Genomic DNA, 17,624 nt, shown 5'->3' with positions numbered 1-17,624 from the left:
TATTTCCCAAGCCCACACTCAGTTACTAGCTCTGCTTTCAAATTCGCAACTCTAGATTCCTAACTTGAATCTCTGCTACTCCTACTACCCTTGAATACCTAAACACTACCCCAACCCCTCCTTATATACTTGCACAGCCACAAGTTGGCTTGTTACAAATAGAATCATCTAGAACCCAAATAACCATAAAATGCCTTAGTCGGCTTGCAACAATTATTAAATGCACATAGGATAAAGAACCAAGACCCAAATAGGTCCACACGCATCCCACAATCGGTCCACGTCACAATCATGTGCAACTTGAATTAAATGCACAGATCGACTAATCAAATCTCCCAAGACACCCATTCGGTGAACTAAACCACCGAGCATACCAAGCAAGCACATCCACCGAGCTTCGACAAGCACCACCAAGCACAGGTTCTACCGAGTAGATTATCAACCAAGCACCACAAGCTTAACCGAGTTCCTTCAGTCATTGAGCTCCTAGAGCAAAACTACAGCCAAAGATTCCCCAATAATGACCGAGCATCGCCATCTTCTTTAACCGAGTTCCCCAACACCAAAGTCAAAAGCACTCCAACATCCAGGATTGCCAACTACCCCAAGATGCTCTTGCATCAATTTAGGACAATGGCCATAGTGCGAGAGAAAATATGAATAAATTTGCAACATTAATTTCAGAGGTGTTAGTTATCAACTGATTTTTTATTCAAAAATATAGTGTGAATATGAATATTCAAATTCATAGCAGAAATACTCCAAAAAGAGTAAATGTTTCATTTCACTGGCCTGGACTTCAAGCATTCTAAATCGAACAGCAAAGAAAGATTCCCCTTTACAACACAATTTCCTTCCCTTTCTCAGCATACAACTTAATATTCAGGAACGAAGGTACTCACCACAGATATGGAAATTGAATAGCAGCTTACAACAAAGTCTTCTAATGGTTCAGTACAAATTTAGAACATAACATAGCTGGCATCAACGCTTAACTCCTAAGTTACCAGTTTGAATCCAGATCCCAATGCAGGTATAGGAACCCAGTACATAGATACGTGATTTTTTTCTTTGGCAGGGTGGGGTTGGATAGGTTTGGGCATGTGCACACATGTTTGTGTGTGTGCAAAACAATTAAAGAATTATAGAAAAGCAAATCATTGATAATATGTTAGTTCATCATCGATCAATGCCAAATGCCAAAGATAAGTATTAAATGCCAATTGATAGTTCATAAATATTCAAATAATGAATATCAAATATGCCTATGTTCACGACTCCAATGAAAAACAGAAAATTAATGCTATTACAAAAATGTAGTTCATGATTCATCAATCATCGAAAGGATTGTCAAAAAGCCATAATCTATTTGATTTTCATCTTCAGCAGCTGCAGGATCATTTGAACCCAAAGCAGTTCTGATCACACTAGATGCACCAAGTGTAGGGATGTAATCATCATGTCAAAGCTTCATTGCCTCGTCCTTGTACTATTCCTCCTTATGTGACATAAGACACAAGTTGAAATGAATATAAACTCAGTCTTCAGCTTTTTTTAACCCAACGGTTATGCTTAATTGAGTGGATAAAGGAGCATGTATTCTAATCGTCCAACGACAAAAAAATTTGCAACCTGGATAGCTTTCACAAAATTTAAGTGTAAAATTGCAAGGTAAATTAAATATTGTTAAGTACTCAATTGTACAATACTAGTGGTAAAAAAAAACATACTTGTGAAAGGATCTTTGATTGCACAAGCTTGGAGGTACTGTGCTCATTAGCCCACGAAAGAATCTAAGATTTAGAACTGGTACTCAATTGTACAATACTAGTGGTAAAAAAAACATACTTGTGAGAGGATCTTGATTGCAAGAGGTTGGAGGTATTCTGCTCAATAGCCCATGAAAGAATCTAAGATTTAGACTGACAATTCAGGTAATTTGGCATACGTTTCTCCATTGTCCCTGGAATGGGGAGTTCAAACAAGAGTCATGTCAACTTGAATCTTCGTGACAACCAAAGAATAGTTCAGTTTGGGCCGAATGGAGTGAGCCGAGCATCAAAAAAGGAAAAATCATGTATTTACTATACAAAGTAAGAATTTTTCACAATCGTGCTTACACCTCTTAATACCATGTGTCGGGAATATGTTTTTGCTCTAAATAATGCTTCAATGTCTCTTTCTACTCTTTAATAGTTGTTGGGTGTAGAATTAATAGAAAGGAGGGCTAGAAAACGGGACATGGCTTTGATGTATACAGTGTGCTAAAAACATTGCAAAAGATCTCAATGAACATTGATCGTTGGATGTTTTCTCTATGGCACTATCAAGGATGCACAAAGAATAAAATCTCCTCCAATATTGTTCATTGTCTTCTCTTGAAGAGTGGAATTACAAATATTTGATGGTCATGTGAATTATGTTGTGCTACCAAATTCGTGCATTGACCCCCTATATCTGGATGCACACATCAAGCACATCCACCCCCTGTGGATGCATCCGGATGCGCTTTCCTGCATACATCAAGCACATCCACCCCCTATGGATGCATCCGGATGCGTTTTCTTGCACACATCAAGCACATCCACCCCATGTGGATGCATCTGGATGGGCTTTCCTATGCACATCAGGGCATGCTCGGGCACATCCAAAGAGTATTTGCATGCCAACGCACAGTTTTAAATGAAAAAATTTCAAGAAGTGAAATTAACTTAAGACGTGCATTTTGAAGAACTTTTTTTTTTTTTTTTGAGGCTATTCGTTGTTAAAACATATGATCTTGTTTTCTATTTTTTTCTCTTTTCATTTGGTCTCCATTTTGGCAATTCGAAGGGCAAGTGATTATTTTTTAAGGGTTCATTCCTAAGGTGGAAGATATCTTCCACAAAATGATCTAAATGTCTAAGATAAGCATCTGACCCTATTCTTGAGTCTTTTAATAAATTCTTTTTAGATTTTGATGAATTTTTTCAAATTTGGGATAGAAATAAATCAAGTGTTTTCCAAAAAAAAATTAAGAGATAAAGAAACAAGTTTAACTCTATTATAATTGTAACTTTATTTAGCATTTGCATGCTTGCATTTCATAGTTTTTTTCCTAATTTCAATTTATTTAATTTCTTATAATAGCAAGAAATAACATTGCAAGAATAACTGGTAGTGAAAGTTCAGTGGATGGGGAAGGAGTCAATAAATTTAAAATTGATATAGGATCTCCATTAAGGAGACCTACCACTAGAATTTCACAAGTTCTGGGAGGTGGGAATGTGAAGGAACACTAATCCTTGCGATTCCTCCATTGTCCCCTAGGTCAAGTAAGGACAACTCCACAGTTTATTAATCATATTAGAAATTGGACCAACGGGATTTGCTCCATTATTCAATATCTCACCTTAACTATGCCCAACGTCTAAATAATTAGACATGAAATATTATTATGTCATGTCATTTGCTTTAAAATTAACCCAATTTTGCTCTAGATTATGATGTGGTATGTGTCACATCCAAACAGCTCAACAATATGGATCAAATTTCTATAAATATTTAAGCCCAAACTTTCCAATATGGATCTAATATATTAAGCCAAATGAATATTGTATTGCCGATATTACGCGGATGGAAATGGAACCTTAGTTACCTTACAGCTTTTGAAGATATATATTCTACAGCCAACATTTGGATTGGCTCTTTTTCATTTCCTCCTGTAAATATTAATCTTCAGACTAAATGCTTCTCCCACTGCAACTTATAATTGAAACCATATAATGAATTGTACCAATAATATAATGCTACAAAGAAAACAACTTTATTATTCCAAATTATATATAATTACCTCAAAATCATTATTCCATCGCAGGAATGAAATACCTCGAAGGTAACAACTTTATTTCAAGGATATTTAAATAGAACTCCGCAACAATATATAAGTCTTTCCAAACAATTAAGCTACACTTTTGTCACTCATAAAACCCTACTAGCTGGCAAGAGACCTAACTCTAATATTGTAATGACATCAATAATATTAAATAATTCAATTTAATATTATCTATGCATGGCCCCAAAACTAATATTATTATCTCTCGGGCCCTTTTCAATTTATTAGTTGGTAGTATCTTGGTCGTGTCAGCACATTTGTAATTCTTCAGGAAGTTTCTGAAAGACATATATAAGGTCGAGATAGTCATTGTTGTAGGTATGCACCTTTAAGATTTTCTTTCTAATTGCAAATTCTCGTTGGAGTTCAGCTTGTCTGCCAATTTGAAAGTGAAAGATCCTCCCCCTACTTGGTATCTGCAGTATTAATGGGAGTAACTCTTCACCATAATCTGCTCTTGTCCCAAAATTGTTGTAATGAAGATTCATTTGGTTTAATTTGAGGTGCTATCATTATTGAGTACAAATTCCTCTTTGCATGTGTGGATCTTCCTCGTGGATGGAGGTGGTTTAATTACCATACATTGTTCTCATCCATAATAACACTGTGACAATTATTGTCTAAGCCGAAAACAATTCAGGTTTGAGACTGTACAGGTGACATAACAATACTATATAGCCCTGGCGCCTCGACACAAAGACCCAACACTCGAAGTACAACATCAAGATTCAAGCATGTACAGTGTGGCTAACTATTATATGGTCTAGTTGACTATACACGATCCTACACAATCCGTCATACGAACATTCAAATTCATATGTGTTGTCATCCATAGACCATTGTCATACAATCTTAGTCAATCATATGAGTATCATTGAGAGCTAAGTTCTTTCTGTTTGAATTGTTTGTTTCTACACATTATAAAGGTTATAGTACAAATAGTGACTGGCATAGTGAGATTGCGTGCGTACAAGGGTCTTGCTGACAGAAGTGTTATTTGAAACACAATAATGGTAGTCTTTTATCACACCCTCGACTATACAGTGGTATTAAAGCCAGTGATTCTGCCAACCTCTCGGATTGTGGATGCAGAACAAAATCATACTCAACACCAAAAGGAGGCATGGCTTGGTAAAAAAAATCCACAGAGGAACAACATTGTTAAGGCATATCAACGGGACCATAATCAGAGGGGAACAACGACAAGAAGCCACGAGAAAACATTGCAGAAATTGGTAGAAAGTAAATCAAATGGAGAGCAAAATGGTCATCGTGACAATTTCATCACAAGAAGGTGAAGCATTCAACACATCCACTTTTGATTGTCAGTGCTAACATTTATGCCAATAACCAAAGCAGCACACAAAGAGAGAGAGCCCACTTTCTAGAAATGCAAAAGAAGCTAAGGCAAGACTTGAGGAACATGAATCTCAAAGGAGACACATCCTTCAAGGATTATGCTGATCTTCGAATGAGATACTCAAGTGGCAATAGTCGTGGTTACTACAATAATGACATCAAGAGGAAGATGAGTAGTGTCAATTTATCATCCTTTCATGAGGCCAAGGCAATATCAGAACGAGCACGGATACAAAAGGTTGATACCTACTTCCAGCTTAATTCGATGCTTGAAGATGAGGCGATCAAATTTGCAGCACTTCACTTGGAAGGGATCACTCACGAATGGTGACATCAAGGAATGGTCACTCTCAACCATGATCAAGAAAACTCATGCCGAATTAATGAAGAGGCTTATAGACTACTTTGACGGGAAGAATTCATAACTCAACTTTAAGGAGTTGGCACAATGAATGCAATTTGAATCAGTAGAGTTACTTTACAAAATTCCAGAGATTGTTAGTAGTAGACATCTCAAAGAGGAGATTAATTGTGTTATTCATGGATGGGCTGATGGAAGCTTTAAAGGGTTGGGTGAAGGGGTTCAACCCCAACACACTACTCAAAGCAATTAACAAGGCACATGACATGGCGACATCCTCTTTTTCTTTGAGGAATTATTCGCATCTCAAGCCGCCCCTCACTTTGAAGGAGAAAGACGACAAATCCCATCTGAAGAAGCCATCATCGAATGAGGCCACAGGATAGGAAATCAAGGGGAAGAAATTGTGTTTCACCTTGAAGGAGTTTTGGGAACCAAGCACCGATGCTTAGGCAAGCGAAAAATTCATTACATTGAGGTGATGTTTGACAATGATGAGGAGCATGAAGAAATCGAGCCACCAAAAAGGGAGAATGAAGGAGATGGTCGACAGGATTCAAAGGAGACTAACATAAATTGCGTGGAGAGGATTGCCACATTGGCACGAGAGGAAGGCACTATCGCAACACTTGTCGAAACTTTGTGGTGCAATACATTTCGAGTACAAGGTACTCTCCAAGGGCAATAGATCGTGGTCATGCTCAACAATGGCGCCACACTCCACTTCATCAACACCACTTATGAACCGGATAAGTTTGTGTACAAAGGAATGTGAAGGTTTTGAAGCCAAGGTGGTGGGAGGAAGTCTCTTGTTATGTACTCATTGGTTCTACAACTGAGCATCACCATAGGAAGCTACATAGTGACAAGTGACTTCTTTATAGGAGATTTGGATAATGTGAATATCATATTGGGCATCCAATGGATGAAGACTCTCGATGAGTACACACAGTGCTTCAAAAGGATGGAGTTGTCATTCAAACTCGACGCAACGGATAGAAGAAATCTGCAAACATGATGTCATTTGGACAGCACACTACTTGGTCTCAATAGAACCTATACATGGGCAAAAAAGTTACTACCAAGATGAGGAGCTTTAGACGATATTAGATAAACACAGTTTGGCCTTTGTTGATATTCCAGCTAGCATACCCCCACTTTGTGGCTTCAAGCACATCATCAAGTTGGAGGAGGGAACCAAACCTATCATCACCATGCCCTATCGCCATCCTAAGAAGTTCAAAGATGAAATAGAAAAGAAGATCCAGGAACTCCTTGACAAAGGATGGATGAAGCCCAACTCTAACCCCTTTGCATCTTTGATAGTTCTGGTAAAGAGAAAGGGTAGATCCCTGGGGATGTGTATTGACTATTGGGCGTTGAACAAAAAGACTATCAAAAATAGATACCCCATCCCTAAGACTGATGAACTATTGGACGAACTACATGGCATAGTCTATTTCTCCAAAAATGATCTTTGCTCAAGCTACCATTAGATTCGCATAAGGGAGCAAGATGTGGACAAGATAGTGTTCTATTGCCATTACGAACACTATGAATTCTTGATTGTGCCATTTGTGACCAATGCTTTGGTATAAAGAATTTGGCAAGTGGTAAAGCAAGTGACATTGATGAGATGCAAGCTGAATTCATAAAATGGAGCACAGAAATTATTGCGCCTCATACAAAGGATATTTTCAACCACGTTGCTCGTGAAGGTTTCCCATTAGATTGGACTGCTAGTGTGGTTATCCCACTTTTTAAGAGCGGTGATATCAACAACCCATCAAACTACCACACTATTATGGTTAAACCACTTCTCGGAAAACTTTTTGGGAGTATGATTGAATGTAATATCAGCAAATGGGCAAAAAGTGAACGTAAAAGAGCAAGAGGGCAGGCAGGTTTCAGGTTTCATACCCAAAGACTTCACCATTGACCATTGCATCACCCTTCAACACATAATAGAGAAAGTGTGGGACATTCAGGGGGAAGAAGCTTATTGTTGTTTTGTTGACTTCAAGAAAACCTTAAACAAGGTACCTAGAGACAAGCTATGGAACAGAATGAAAGAATTAGGCATCCCAAATGAATATAGAGCAGCAGTGCATAATAGATTATATGACAAAGCCAGAGCCAAAATCAGAACTAGTGATGGTATGTCTAAATGTTTTAGGAGCTACATTGGTGTTAAACAGGGATGCCCTTTATCCCCTACCTTGTTCGGGCTATACATCGATAAACTAGAAAATTGGTTAGACAACATGGAGGGGAGGTGTTCAGTTGGCAGGGTATGTGGTGAAGCTTCTTTTGTAGGTGGATGACCTTATTTTAATAGCAAAAATGGCTCAAGGATTAAGAGATCATTTAGGGGCCTTAAAAAAATTTTGCCAAGAAGTTTGGATGCAAGTGAATATCTCCAAAACCAAAGTCATGATTTTCTCTCTAATGAGAAAATAAGAGAATACTACAGTTCTTTTCGAAGGCAGCCCGTTGGGAATCGTGAAAGAATACAAGTACCTTGGGATTGACTTTCATCATCAAGTTAGTTGGGAGACATGTCGAGCGAAAAGGATTCAAGGGGGTTTAGAAAGCTTCATTTCTACTTCAGAATAGATATAGGACAGCAGAACTATAGTATTGGAAAACTAAGAAGACTCTCTTCAGTTTGCTGGTCACGCCGGTGATTCTTTATGGCTGTGAGGTGTGGAGGGGCAGCATATCAAAGTGTGGATGGAGGCAAATAGAGAGAATTCAAAAACACTTAATCACAAGCAATCTCAAAGTCAAATCCTCCGTTCCTTATGAAATTCTTTTGTCAGAAGCCGACACTTTTCCATTAGAGGCTTTTGTGTTAATCTGTATAATTAGCTACTTATAAAAGAACTGAAAACATGCATGATCATCGGTGGCCAAAAATTGTGAAAGAAGAAGCTCTTAACCATAGGAAGAAAACATGGATGAAGCAAAACGTTAAATGGATGGATAAATGGAACATCAAGGTGCATGAGTGTCTGAATGATAATATGGGCATAAAAAAGTTTGTTAGGGAAAAGTTTCAAAAGTGCCATGTGGAATAATAACATTGGCAGAAAAAAGGTGTATTACATTAAAGAATTCAACCCAACCAGGGATCACGTTAAGAAAGCATACCTTGGGGCTGCTATTAAAGGTAAAGCAAGGTTGTCATTGGCTCAGTTGAGAACTAGATACCATCACTCAGATGTGAGATAGGCAAATGGAAGAGGCCCAAGGAGGTTTGGGAGGAGAGGTTATGCATGTTTTGTAAGACAGGAGCTATTGAAACAGAATGGCATTTTCTCTCCGAGTGCACAGCTTCCGACAACATCCGAATATACTATAATTTTATACAGAAGGCAGTCAACATGCATAGTTTGTTTGAGGTTGACAGGATCAAGCAAACGGCGGACTTCTTGATTATGATCCATATCAGAAGATTGGAAATGGAAAGAAATATGGAATCTGTTTAGCATGTTCTGCTGGTCCCATAGACTGTTGTGGTCTCATGGACGTCATTAAAATCGCATTCATTCATTTTGATCACCTTCCAGTCCTACATGAACCACATCTTCAACAAGCAACTATGCAAATTTTTGTTGGTGTTCTTCGATGACATATTCATCTACAACAAGACTTGGGAAGAACGTCTAAGACATTTGACTAAAGTATTGGGGATCATGGAGTCACAATCTTTATTTGCCAAGAGGTCCAAATAGGAGTTTGGGATGACCGAGAAATTGTACTTTGGGTCACGTAATTGATGCCCAAGGGGAACAGGAATACCAAAAGAAGATTCAAGCAATTTTGAACTCACCTCCTAAGCCTCTCTTGAAGTTATGTGGATTCTTTAAATTATGCAGTTGTTACAGAAGGTTTGTGAAGGGATTCTCATAGCATGGTGCAACCCATACAGACCTGACAAAGAAGGGATCCTTCCATTGGGGTCAGCGGGCGCAACGCACCTTTGACAAGTTGAAGGAAGTCACGAGTACATGTATGGTTCTAGTACTGCTAGACTTCACCTACCCCTTTGTTCTCGATTTACTCTGCATAGTAATTAGTAAGTTGCCTACAGGAGTAAACAGCAACAAACAGCTATACATGTGAATGCATTCTCTTTACCACTAACTCATCAATACAATGCCTTTAAAGTTGATTTGGGTGCTTAATGAATGCTTTTGTTCCTTGAAAATATCTAGATTTAATCATTTTTTCAGTTTTGTTGAGTCCAAGTCTTAGTCAAATAATAGCTTATCAAATCTGAGTCTTCAAACTATGATTTCAAACTTGCTCCAACACCTGTTACAGTAATAATCATAAAAAAAAAAAACTCTTATATATACAATTAACAGCATCATGTACAACATTTCATTAATCAAAAAAAATAGTTCACAAAGTATGAATGTATATTACTGAAATTTATATGCTAATTAAAAGAACTATTACCTACAATTGGTATGGAGCAGTATTCCAGTACATGATGTCGCAGCCAGTCATTTGTGTTTTGGTCAGGTACGTAGTAAAGGGTTGTTCCAGCTGAAAATACTACAGCATCTTCAAAGCAAATAGTACTGTTTTTCCCTTCAGGAAAATTCATGTACTTCACATTTTTATCCATGTTGAAGGCTTTTAAGAAACCCTTTCCCCATGTAGAGACTTCACTAGGAGTGGAGAACCAATAAAAGGTGTGATTGTGTTCTTGTTGACTTTGAGTAAATAAAAGAGCAGGGATAATTTTTTCTGCTTCGTGATGAGGATTTGGCTTACGGGATGGAAGATATCGTTGATCTGCTACCAAAGATAAGCCAAGAATTCCCTTTTTTTCTTGATTACAAGAAGAATTTTCTACAGGTACAGTCAAAGTTTCTCCATTAAAACGCATGATACTTGGCATTGTGGAATGTTTAGGTTGAAACAAGCCCTTTTCATCTCCATATGGATGCATAAATTGTGTTGATGCAATATCTTCCTTTTCTTCCACCATCTTACAGTAAGCCACCTGCAAAGGACACATTATTAGTTATGTTTTTTAAGGATATATTCACCATACTATTCATGTCAACATGTATACTGATAAAAGCATAAGTACCAAAACACCTATGCACAAAGTGAGAAACCTTTGAAGAAACAAACAAACAAACAAGAACACAGAGATCGGAGGCAAGGTGAATTGTAGACAAACAATGAGAATATTAATTTTGAAATTTTCAGAGTCTAAATGAAAGAGAGACAACAATATTCAACTGGCCGATTTTTTTATTATTTTTACTTCTTCAGATATTTATTTGATCCATAATCAGTAGATAAGCATTAGTTTTAATTTGTTGTATCTACACATTGTCAAACTATAAACTCTTTCCAAAATACAAAGAGTTCACAAAGATGATATCCAAGGCTAGAAATTTAAATTATGATATGAATACTAATTCTAGCTGTTTAGAATCAGAACTGACTGTATATTATCAACTTAAAAAGCTAATTTTGTACTCAGGGACATGAACATCAATAGGAATGCTAGAGATGAATTCTTCAAGTTGTGCTTTATATGACTGCTCATATTAAGAGAAATATATGTAGCTATCCTGAAAACTTGAAATTAATCTGTAGATATTTTAGCACTGCAGAGCTAGCTGTAATCCTTGGGAAAGATGAGGTGGTGCTACATAAAAAATGCAATGCAAATATCATGGCATCATTATTGATTAAGCTTTGTTAAGAACTAGAAAATGGGGTATATCAGAAGTTGGACAGTTATTGCTTCTGATCTTTTAGGGCAAAGCAAGGTGAAAACAAATACTAAAGATGGATAACTTAACTATTTAACCCAGTATAGCACTATAAGGATGGACAGACAAGCTCAAGCAAGCGCACCCTTAAGACACCTAAGTGGCAACAAAGGCAATCGAAAGTTATAGTCTTAAGTTACAAGGGAAAACTTAAGCATGCAATACAACACAAATGAACAAAATCAAGAAATATGTGAAATCCATAAATGCCAAATTCAAGACTACCCCAATAATTTATTGTTAACTATTTGGCTGTATGAGTAGAGATTGATTCTAAGTCATTCTAATTAATTAATTCACCATATAAAAGGATTATCACGCCAAAAGTGTTTTTCTCAACTGCAGAAATAAAAAGCTTGAGAGATTTCTTGCAAATTATGTAGGATAATATATTGCTCGATTCCTAACACCTAATAGAAAACACAGATTCTAAGTAGGTTAAACTTAAAACATAATCTGATGCAAAACTGCAAAACAATTTATGAGCTTAGTCTAGTTTGCCGTCCTTTGGAAAATCTATACCTGATAGATTTTAAGCAAATACAGGAAAACAAACTAAATATAGCAACATTTCCTGTTATCTAAGGACTTTCCACTAAAAAATATCCTCAGAAAAAGTCAAATCAATAAAGCTTTTACACAAAAACTTTTGGGAGAAAATTGCACTCACCAATTTACATGATATAATAGAATTCATGAATAAAAACTACGTGGAAGGACTCCTCCCAAACAAAACAACCAAGCTTTTAAATATTTCTCCCTTATGCTAAAAAAGTCATTTCTCAGCATACGGAACAACAATTCCTTCAACAATTAAATCCATCCTGTTAAATGAACTTAAATTCTACCATAATATCCCCAAGTTCTTATGTCAAACCAATGAAATTCCCCCGTTAATAAATCTATTAATAACATAGTGGAAATTTAACAGATATTATGCTTATATCCAAACTAACAAGGTTTGCATGAGTGAAAATTTCAGGAAAAAATGCTTACCATTTTAGGTAGCATCTATTTAACTAGATTCACAAGCCAATGCAAAAGTTAGGTCAAAAGTCACAAAAAAGTCATAAGCTTTTACAAAATATACTCAATGTTTACAATAATAATGTCATGTCCCCTTTTGGGATCATCTCATATTTTGTCCTAAATTCCCAATTCCAAAATGAAACCAAGAGCAAAATGTAATTAGAGATATAACCTTACTTAAGAAGAAGATAAGCTTATTTTGGAAAACTACAACCAGATTAGACAAGTACAAATACACACACATAAATAAATCTAGGGTTAGGAAACATACATATAAATATACACAACAAATCTAATGATTACTTAGGAGCTCAACCATAACAAGGATTGTATTACAAGACATGACGAGGAGTCCCAAGTATCCTCTACACTAGGCCATATAGCAAGACCTTATCCTTTGTAACCTCGTGTGGTCCTTAATCGATGGTCCTTAACCAACATCATGAGCCGGTGTAACTAGCAAGGGCTTTGCATCGTTCTCCTCCATCCTATCCACCTCTCGCTTACGATTCACTCATTTCAAAAATGATCAATGTGAAGCTATGTAATGTCCCCTTTGTGGGACATTAAAGATTCTAAAGTCCAATCCATAAAATATTAATTTTGGCTTAAGGGAGCTTAATGCAAATTTATAAAATGGTAAAATTAATATTAATATTATAAAGTGGGTTAAAGGTGACAAAGAAGAATAAAACTAAAAGACAGAAGGCAATTGAAGAGTCATTGTGGAGCATTAAAAGAGGGAGCCTCATTCATTTTCAGCTATGCTTGGATTATTTGAGTTTCTCGTAGAGAAACATTGGGAGAGTTTACATCTTCCATTTTAGACCTGAGGACGCAAACCTTCAAGGCATCTCTGGTGGATTGGACATAGCCCCAATTCATCATCTATGGTGGATTCACATCTCAATTTGACAAGTGCATTTTAAAGCTCTCTCCAATCTGACTGTGTAGCTATATTTAAGATTGGATTATGTTATCTAGTTATTGTATTGCCGATGTATAATACAATAACATATTTTGAGGGATTTCAGTGAACATTTGCTGCTACTTTTCTGGTTTATTCAGCTGGTTTTAATTGCAAAGATATATATTATATTCTTGAAACTGTTTGTGAGAAAATGTGGAGATAATATCCTACTGGGTTATTACAATGGTATCAAAGCTAATTTTCCTGCCAACCTGTACAGATTAACTAGGACAAATCTTAGAAGGGTTTCTTATAAGAGAAGTTAAAGAGAGAAGCAGCTTGGCTTTAAGATAGATATCTAATAGCTACTTTGTATTTTATTAGTCTTGAGGAATATGCAAGCTGAATCAAATATTGTCAAGGAAGGACTATATTCTGCGATGAAAATTTATATATTATTGGTAACTTGGCTTAGAATATTTCCTCTGGACGCCATACTCAAAGCTATGGCTCCTAATTGATCAATTATAAGCCAATATATTTAGCTCCAGATGGCAATGATTGAGAGGAATGAAATTATTTTGTACACAATAACAAGAATTTTATTATTTCCTTAATAGTTTGGATGTGATGCAAGATGTTGGGCGTCTGCAGACTATTTCTTTGTACTACGCGATTATAACACAAGTTGTTGAAGCATATGGTCTGTCCTTGTTAAGCATTGCGAACCGTAAAATATTCTTATGAAGAAGATGGGCCAAAATCTCATTTGACACAAGTTTGATGATTTCAGTCGCTCCTTGCATTGATATTTGACTTGAAAAGTTGTGCAGGCCTTTGCTATACTATTGGTTGTTGTCAATTCGTAGCAATTTTTTGGTGGATATTGCAAATATTTACATTGAATATCATTCTGAGCAAACTATCATGAACGAAGTTGTTGAGTTTGATAAGTAGGACATGATTTCCACAGCTAGTCAAATTGTGATGTGAATATCAGGATTTAACTGTGTGATTTTGAGTCAAACTCGATGACCCATGTTTCATGAGTAGTGATTCAACATGAATCCATCTCTCATGAGTATAAATGAAACACTTAGCACTCATTGGATCTAGGTGATGCTCACAGGGGTGAAGCACCGGGACTTCCCGGGAGGTCACCCATCCCAGTACTACTCCAGCCTGAGCGCGCTTAACTACGGAGTTTCCTCCACAGTTAAACCCAAAGCTTGCAACCCCATTTGCAAAACCTTCACCAAGTGTTGTGCCTTATGAACCATTCATTAGAAAGCCCCTTAAGCTCATCAATTGATAAGTAGGACATGATTTCCACAGCTAGTCAAATTGTGATGTGAATATCAGGATTTAACTGTGTGATTTTGAGTCAAACTCGATGACCCATGTTTCATGAGTAGTGATTCAACATGAATCCATCTCTCATGAGTATAAATGAAACACTTAGCACTCGTTGGATCTAGGTGATGCTCACAGGGGTGAAGCACCGGGACTTCCCGGGAGGTCACCCATCCCAGTACTACTCCAGCCTGAGCGCGCTTAACTACGGAGTTTCCTCCACAGTTAAACCCAAAGCTTGCAACCCCATTTGCAAAACCTTCACCAAGTGTTGTGCCTTATGAACCATTCATTAGAAAGCCCCTTAAGCTCATCAATTGATAAGTAGGACATGATTTCCACAGCTAGTCAAATTGTGATGTGAATATCAGGATTTAACTGTGTGATTTTGAGTCAAACTCGATGACCCATGTTTCATGAGTAGTGATTCAACATGAATCCATCTCTCATGAGTATAAATGAAACACTTAGCACTCATTGGATCTAAGTGATGCTCACAGGGGTGAAGCACCGGGACTTCCCGGGAGGTCACCCATCCCAGTACTACTCCAGCCTGAGCGCGCTTAACTACGGAGTTTCCTCCACAGTTAAACCCAAAGCTTGCAACCCCATTTGCAAAACCTTCACCAAGTGTTGTGCCTTATGAACCATTCATTAGAAAGCCCCTTAAGCTCATCAATTGATAAGTAGGACATGATTTCCACAGCTAGTCAAATTGTGATGTGAATATCAGGATTTAACTGTGTGATTTTGAGTCAAACTCGATGACCCATGTTTCATGAGTAGTGATTCAACATGAATCCATCTCTCATGAGTATAAATGAAACACTTAGCACTCGTTGGATCTAGGTGATGCTCACAGGGGTGAAGCACCGGGACTTCCCGGGAGGTCACCCATCCCAGTACTACTCCAGCCTGAGCGCGCTTAACTACGGAGTTTCCTCCACAGTTAAACCCAAAGCTTGCAACCCCATTTGCAAAACCTTCACCAAGTGTTGTGCCTTATGAACCATTCATTAGAAAGCCCCTTAAGCTCATCAATTGATAAGTAGGACATGATTTCCACAGCTAGTCAAATTGTGATGTGAATATCAGGATTTAACTGTGTGATTTTGAGTCAAACTCGATGACCCATGTTTCATGAGTAGTGATTCAACATGAATCCATCTCTCATGAGTATAAATGAAACACTTAGCACTCATTGGATCTAGGTGATGCTCACAGGGGTGAAGCACCGGGACTTCCCGGGAGGTCACCCATCCCAGTACTACTCCAGCCTGAGCGCGCTTAACTACGGAGTTTCCTCCACAGTTAAACCCAAAGCTTGCAACCCCATTTGCAAAACCTTCACCAAGTGTTGTGCCTTATGAACCATTCATTAGAAAGCCCCTTAAGCTCATCAATTGATAAGTAGGACATGATTTCCACAGCTAGTCAAATTGTGATGTGAATATCAGGATTTAACTGTGTGATTTTGAGTCAAACTCGATGACCCATGTTTCATGAGTAGTGATTCAACATGAATCCATCTCTCATGAGTATAAATGAAACACTTAGCACTCATTGGATCTAGGTGATGCTCACAGGGGTGAAGCACCGGGACTTCCCGGGAGGTCACCCATCCCAGTACTACTCCAGCCTGAGCGCGCTTAACTACGGAGTTTCCTCCACAGTTAAACCCAAAGCTTGCAACCCCATTTGCAAAACCTTCACCAAGTGTTGTGCCTTATGAACCATTCATTAGAAAGCCCCTTAAGCTCATCAATTGATAAGTAGGACATGATTTCCACAGCTAGTCAAATTGTGATGTGAATATCAGGATTTAACTGTGTGATTTTGAGTCAAACTCGATGACCCATGTTTCATGAGTAGTGATTCAACATGAATCCATCTCTCATGAGTATAAATGAAACACTTAGCACTCATTGGATCTAGGTGATGCTCACAGGGGTGAAGCACCGGGACTTCCCGGGAGGTCACCCATCCCAGTACTGGCAAATGTAATCGCACTGCCTGTTCGGTATGTTTGTTCCAAATGGCAGCGACCTCTTTTATTTATATTTGAAAAATGAGCCAAGAACAGATGTGTCCCTTCATGGGACGTCTATTCATTATAATGCAATTAATATAGTTATAATTGTAGTTTTATATATGTGTGTATATTGTATTAATTTTTCTCATATAATAATAAACTCATATCTCAAATATAATAAATATATAAATTATATCTCATATATTATTATATATATTTGTAGGCTTATTCGACTGAAGCCCAAACATCAACACTACCTCTTAGCTAGGGAGGTTAAACACAAGACATGTATTGCACCATTGGTAATATTGGGCATGAAAATTTTTAAGGATATCTTTGATTAGAAGATATCCACCAATTTGATATCACATTTTGATTTGATATCATGGGTATTGGCGTTCAAAATATATGATATTCACCGAATACTCTGAGTAATGGTCTTCAGAATATCAACACTTGATCCTCACCATGTACTCAATAAGGTAATGGTCTATAGAATATCAACATATGATAATCACCATTTTGATATCACATTTGAGTATTGGTCTACAGAATATCAACATATGATATTCACCAAATACTCTGAGTAATGGTCTCCATAATGAGATGCAAGATATTCACTAAGTACTGTGAGTAATGGCCTACAAAACATCAAGTCGTATGATATTCAACACGTACTCTATGTAATGGCCTCTAGAACATCAATTTGCATAACATTCACCATGTACTCGAAAAATGTTTATAAGGTATGTGCACATGCATTCTCATAATGCTTACCATATAAACATCCACCATGCAAAATATAATCTATCATGACCTACATAGACATTGTAATATATCCATCATAATAGAAAATTAAGTTATTGTAAGATCGTCACTTTTCATTGACTTCTACAAAT

General features: G+C 37.2%; 1 protein-coding gene across 1 annotated transcript in view; it reads right to left on the bottom strand.

The window, feature by feature from the left end:
- The window catches only part of LOC149556416 (uncharacterized), a 67,494-nt gene that overhangs the window by 23,856 nt on the left and 26,014 nt on the right, over positions 1 to 17,624 (bottom strand). The window contains exon 2 of the mRNA XM_089830717.1: positions 10,066 to 10,614. Coding sequence (XP_089686843.1) covers positions 10,066 to 10,614 — 549 coding nt within the window. The remainder of the gene's footprint in view (positions 1 to 10,065; positions 10,615 to 17,624) is intronic.

Source organism: Cupressus sempervirens, chromosome 5, assembly GCF_028749045.1.
Source record: "Cupressus sempervirens isolate cs-2001-9-10 chromosome 5, ASM2874904v1, whole genome shotgun sequence".
Taxonomy (NCBI): Eukaryota; Viridiplantae; Streptophyta; class Pinopsida; order Cupressales; family Cupressaceae; genus Cupressus; species Cupressus sempervirens.
This window is presented reverse-complemented; position numbering and strand designations above follow the sequence as displayed.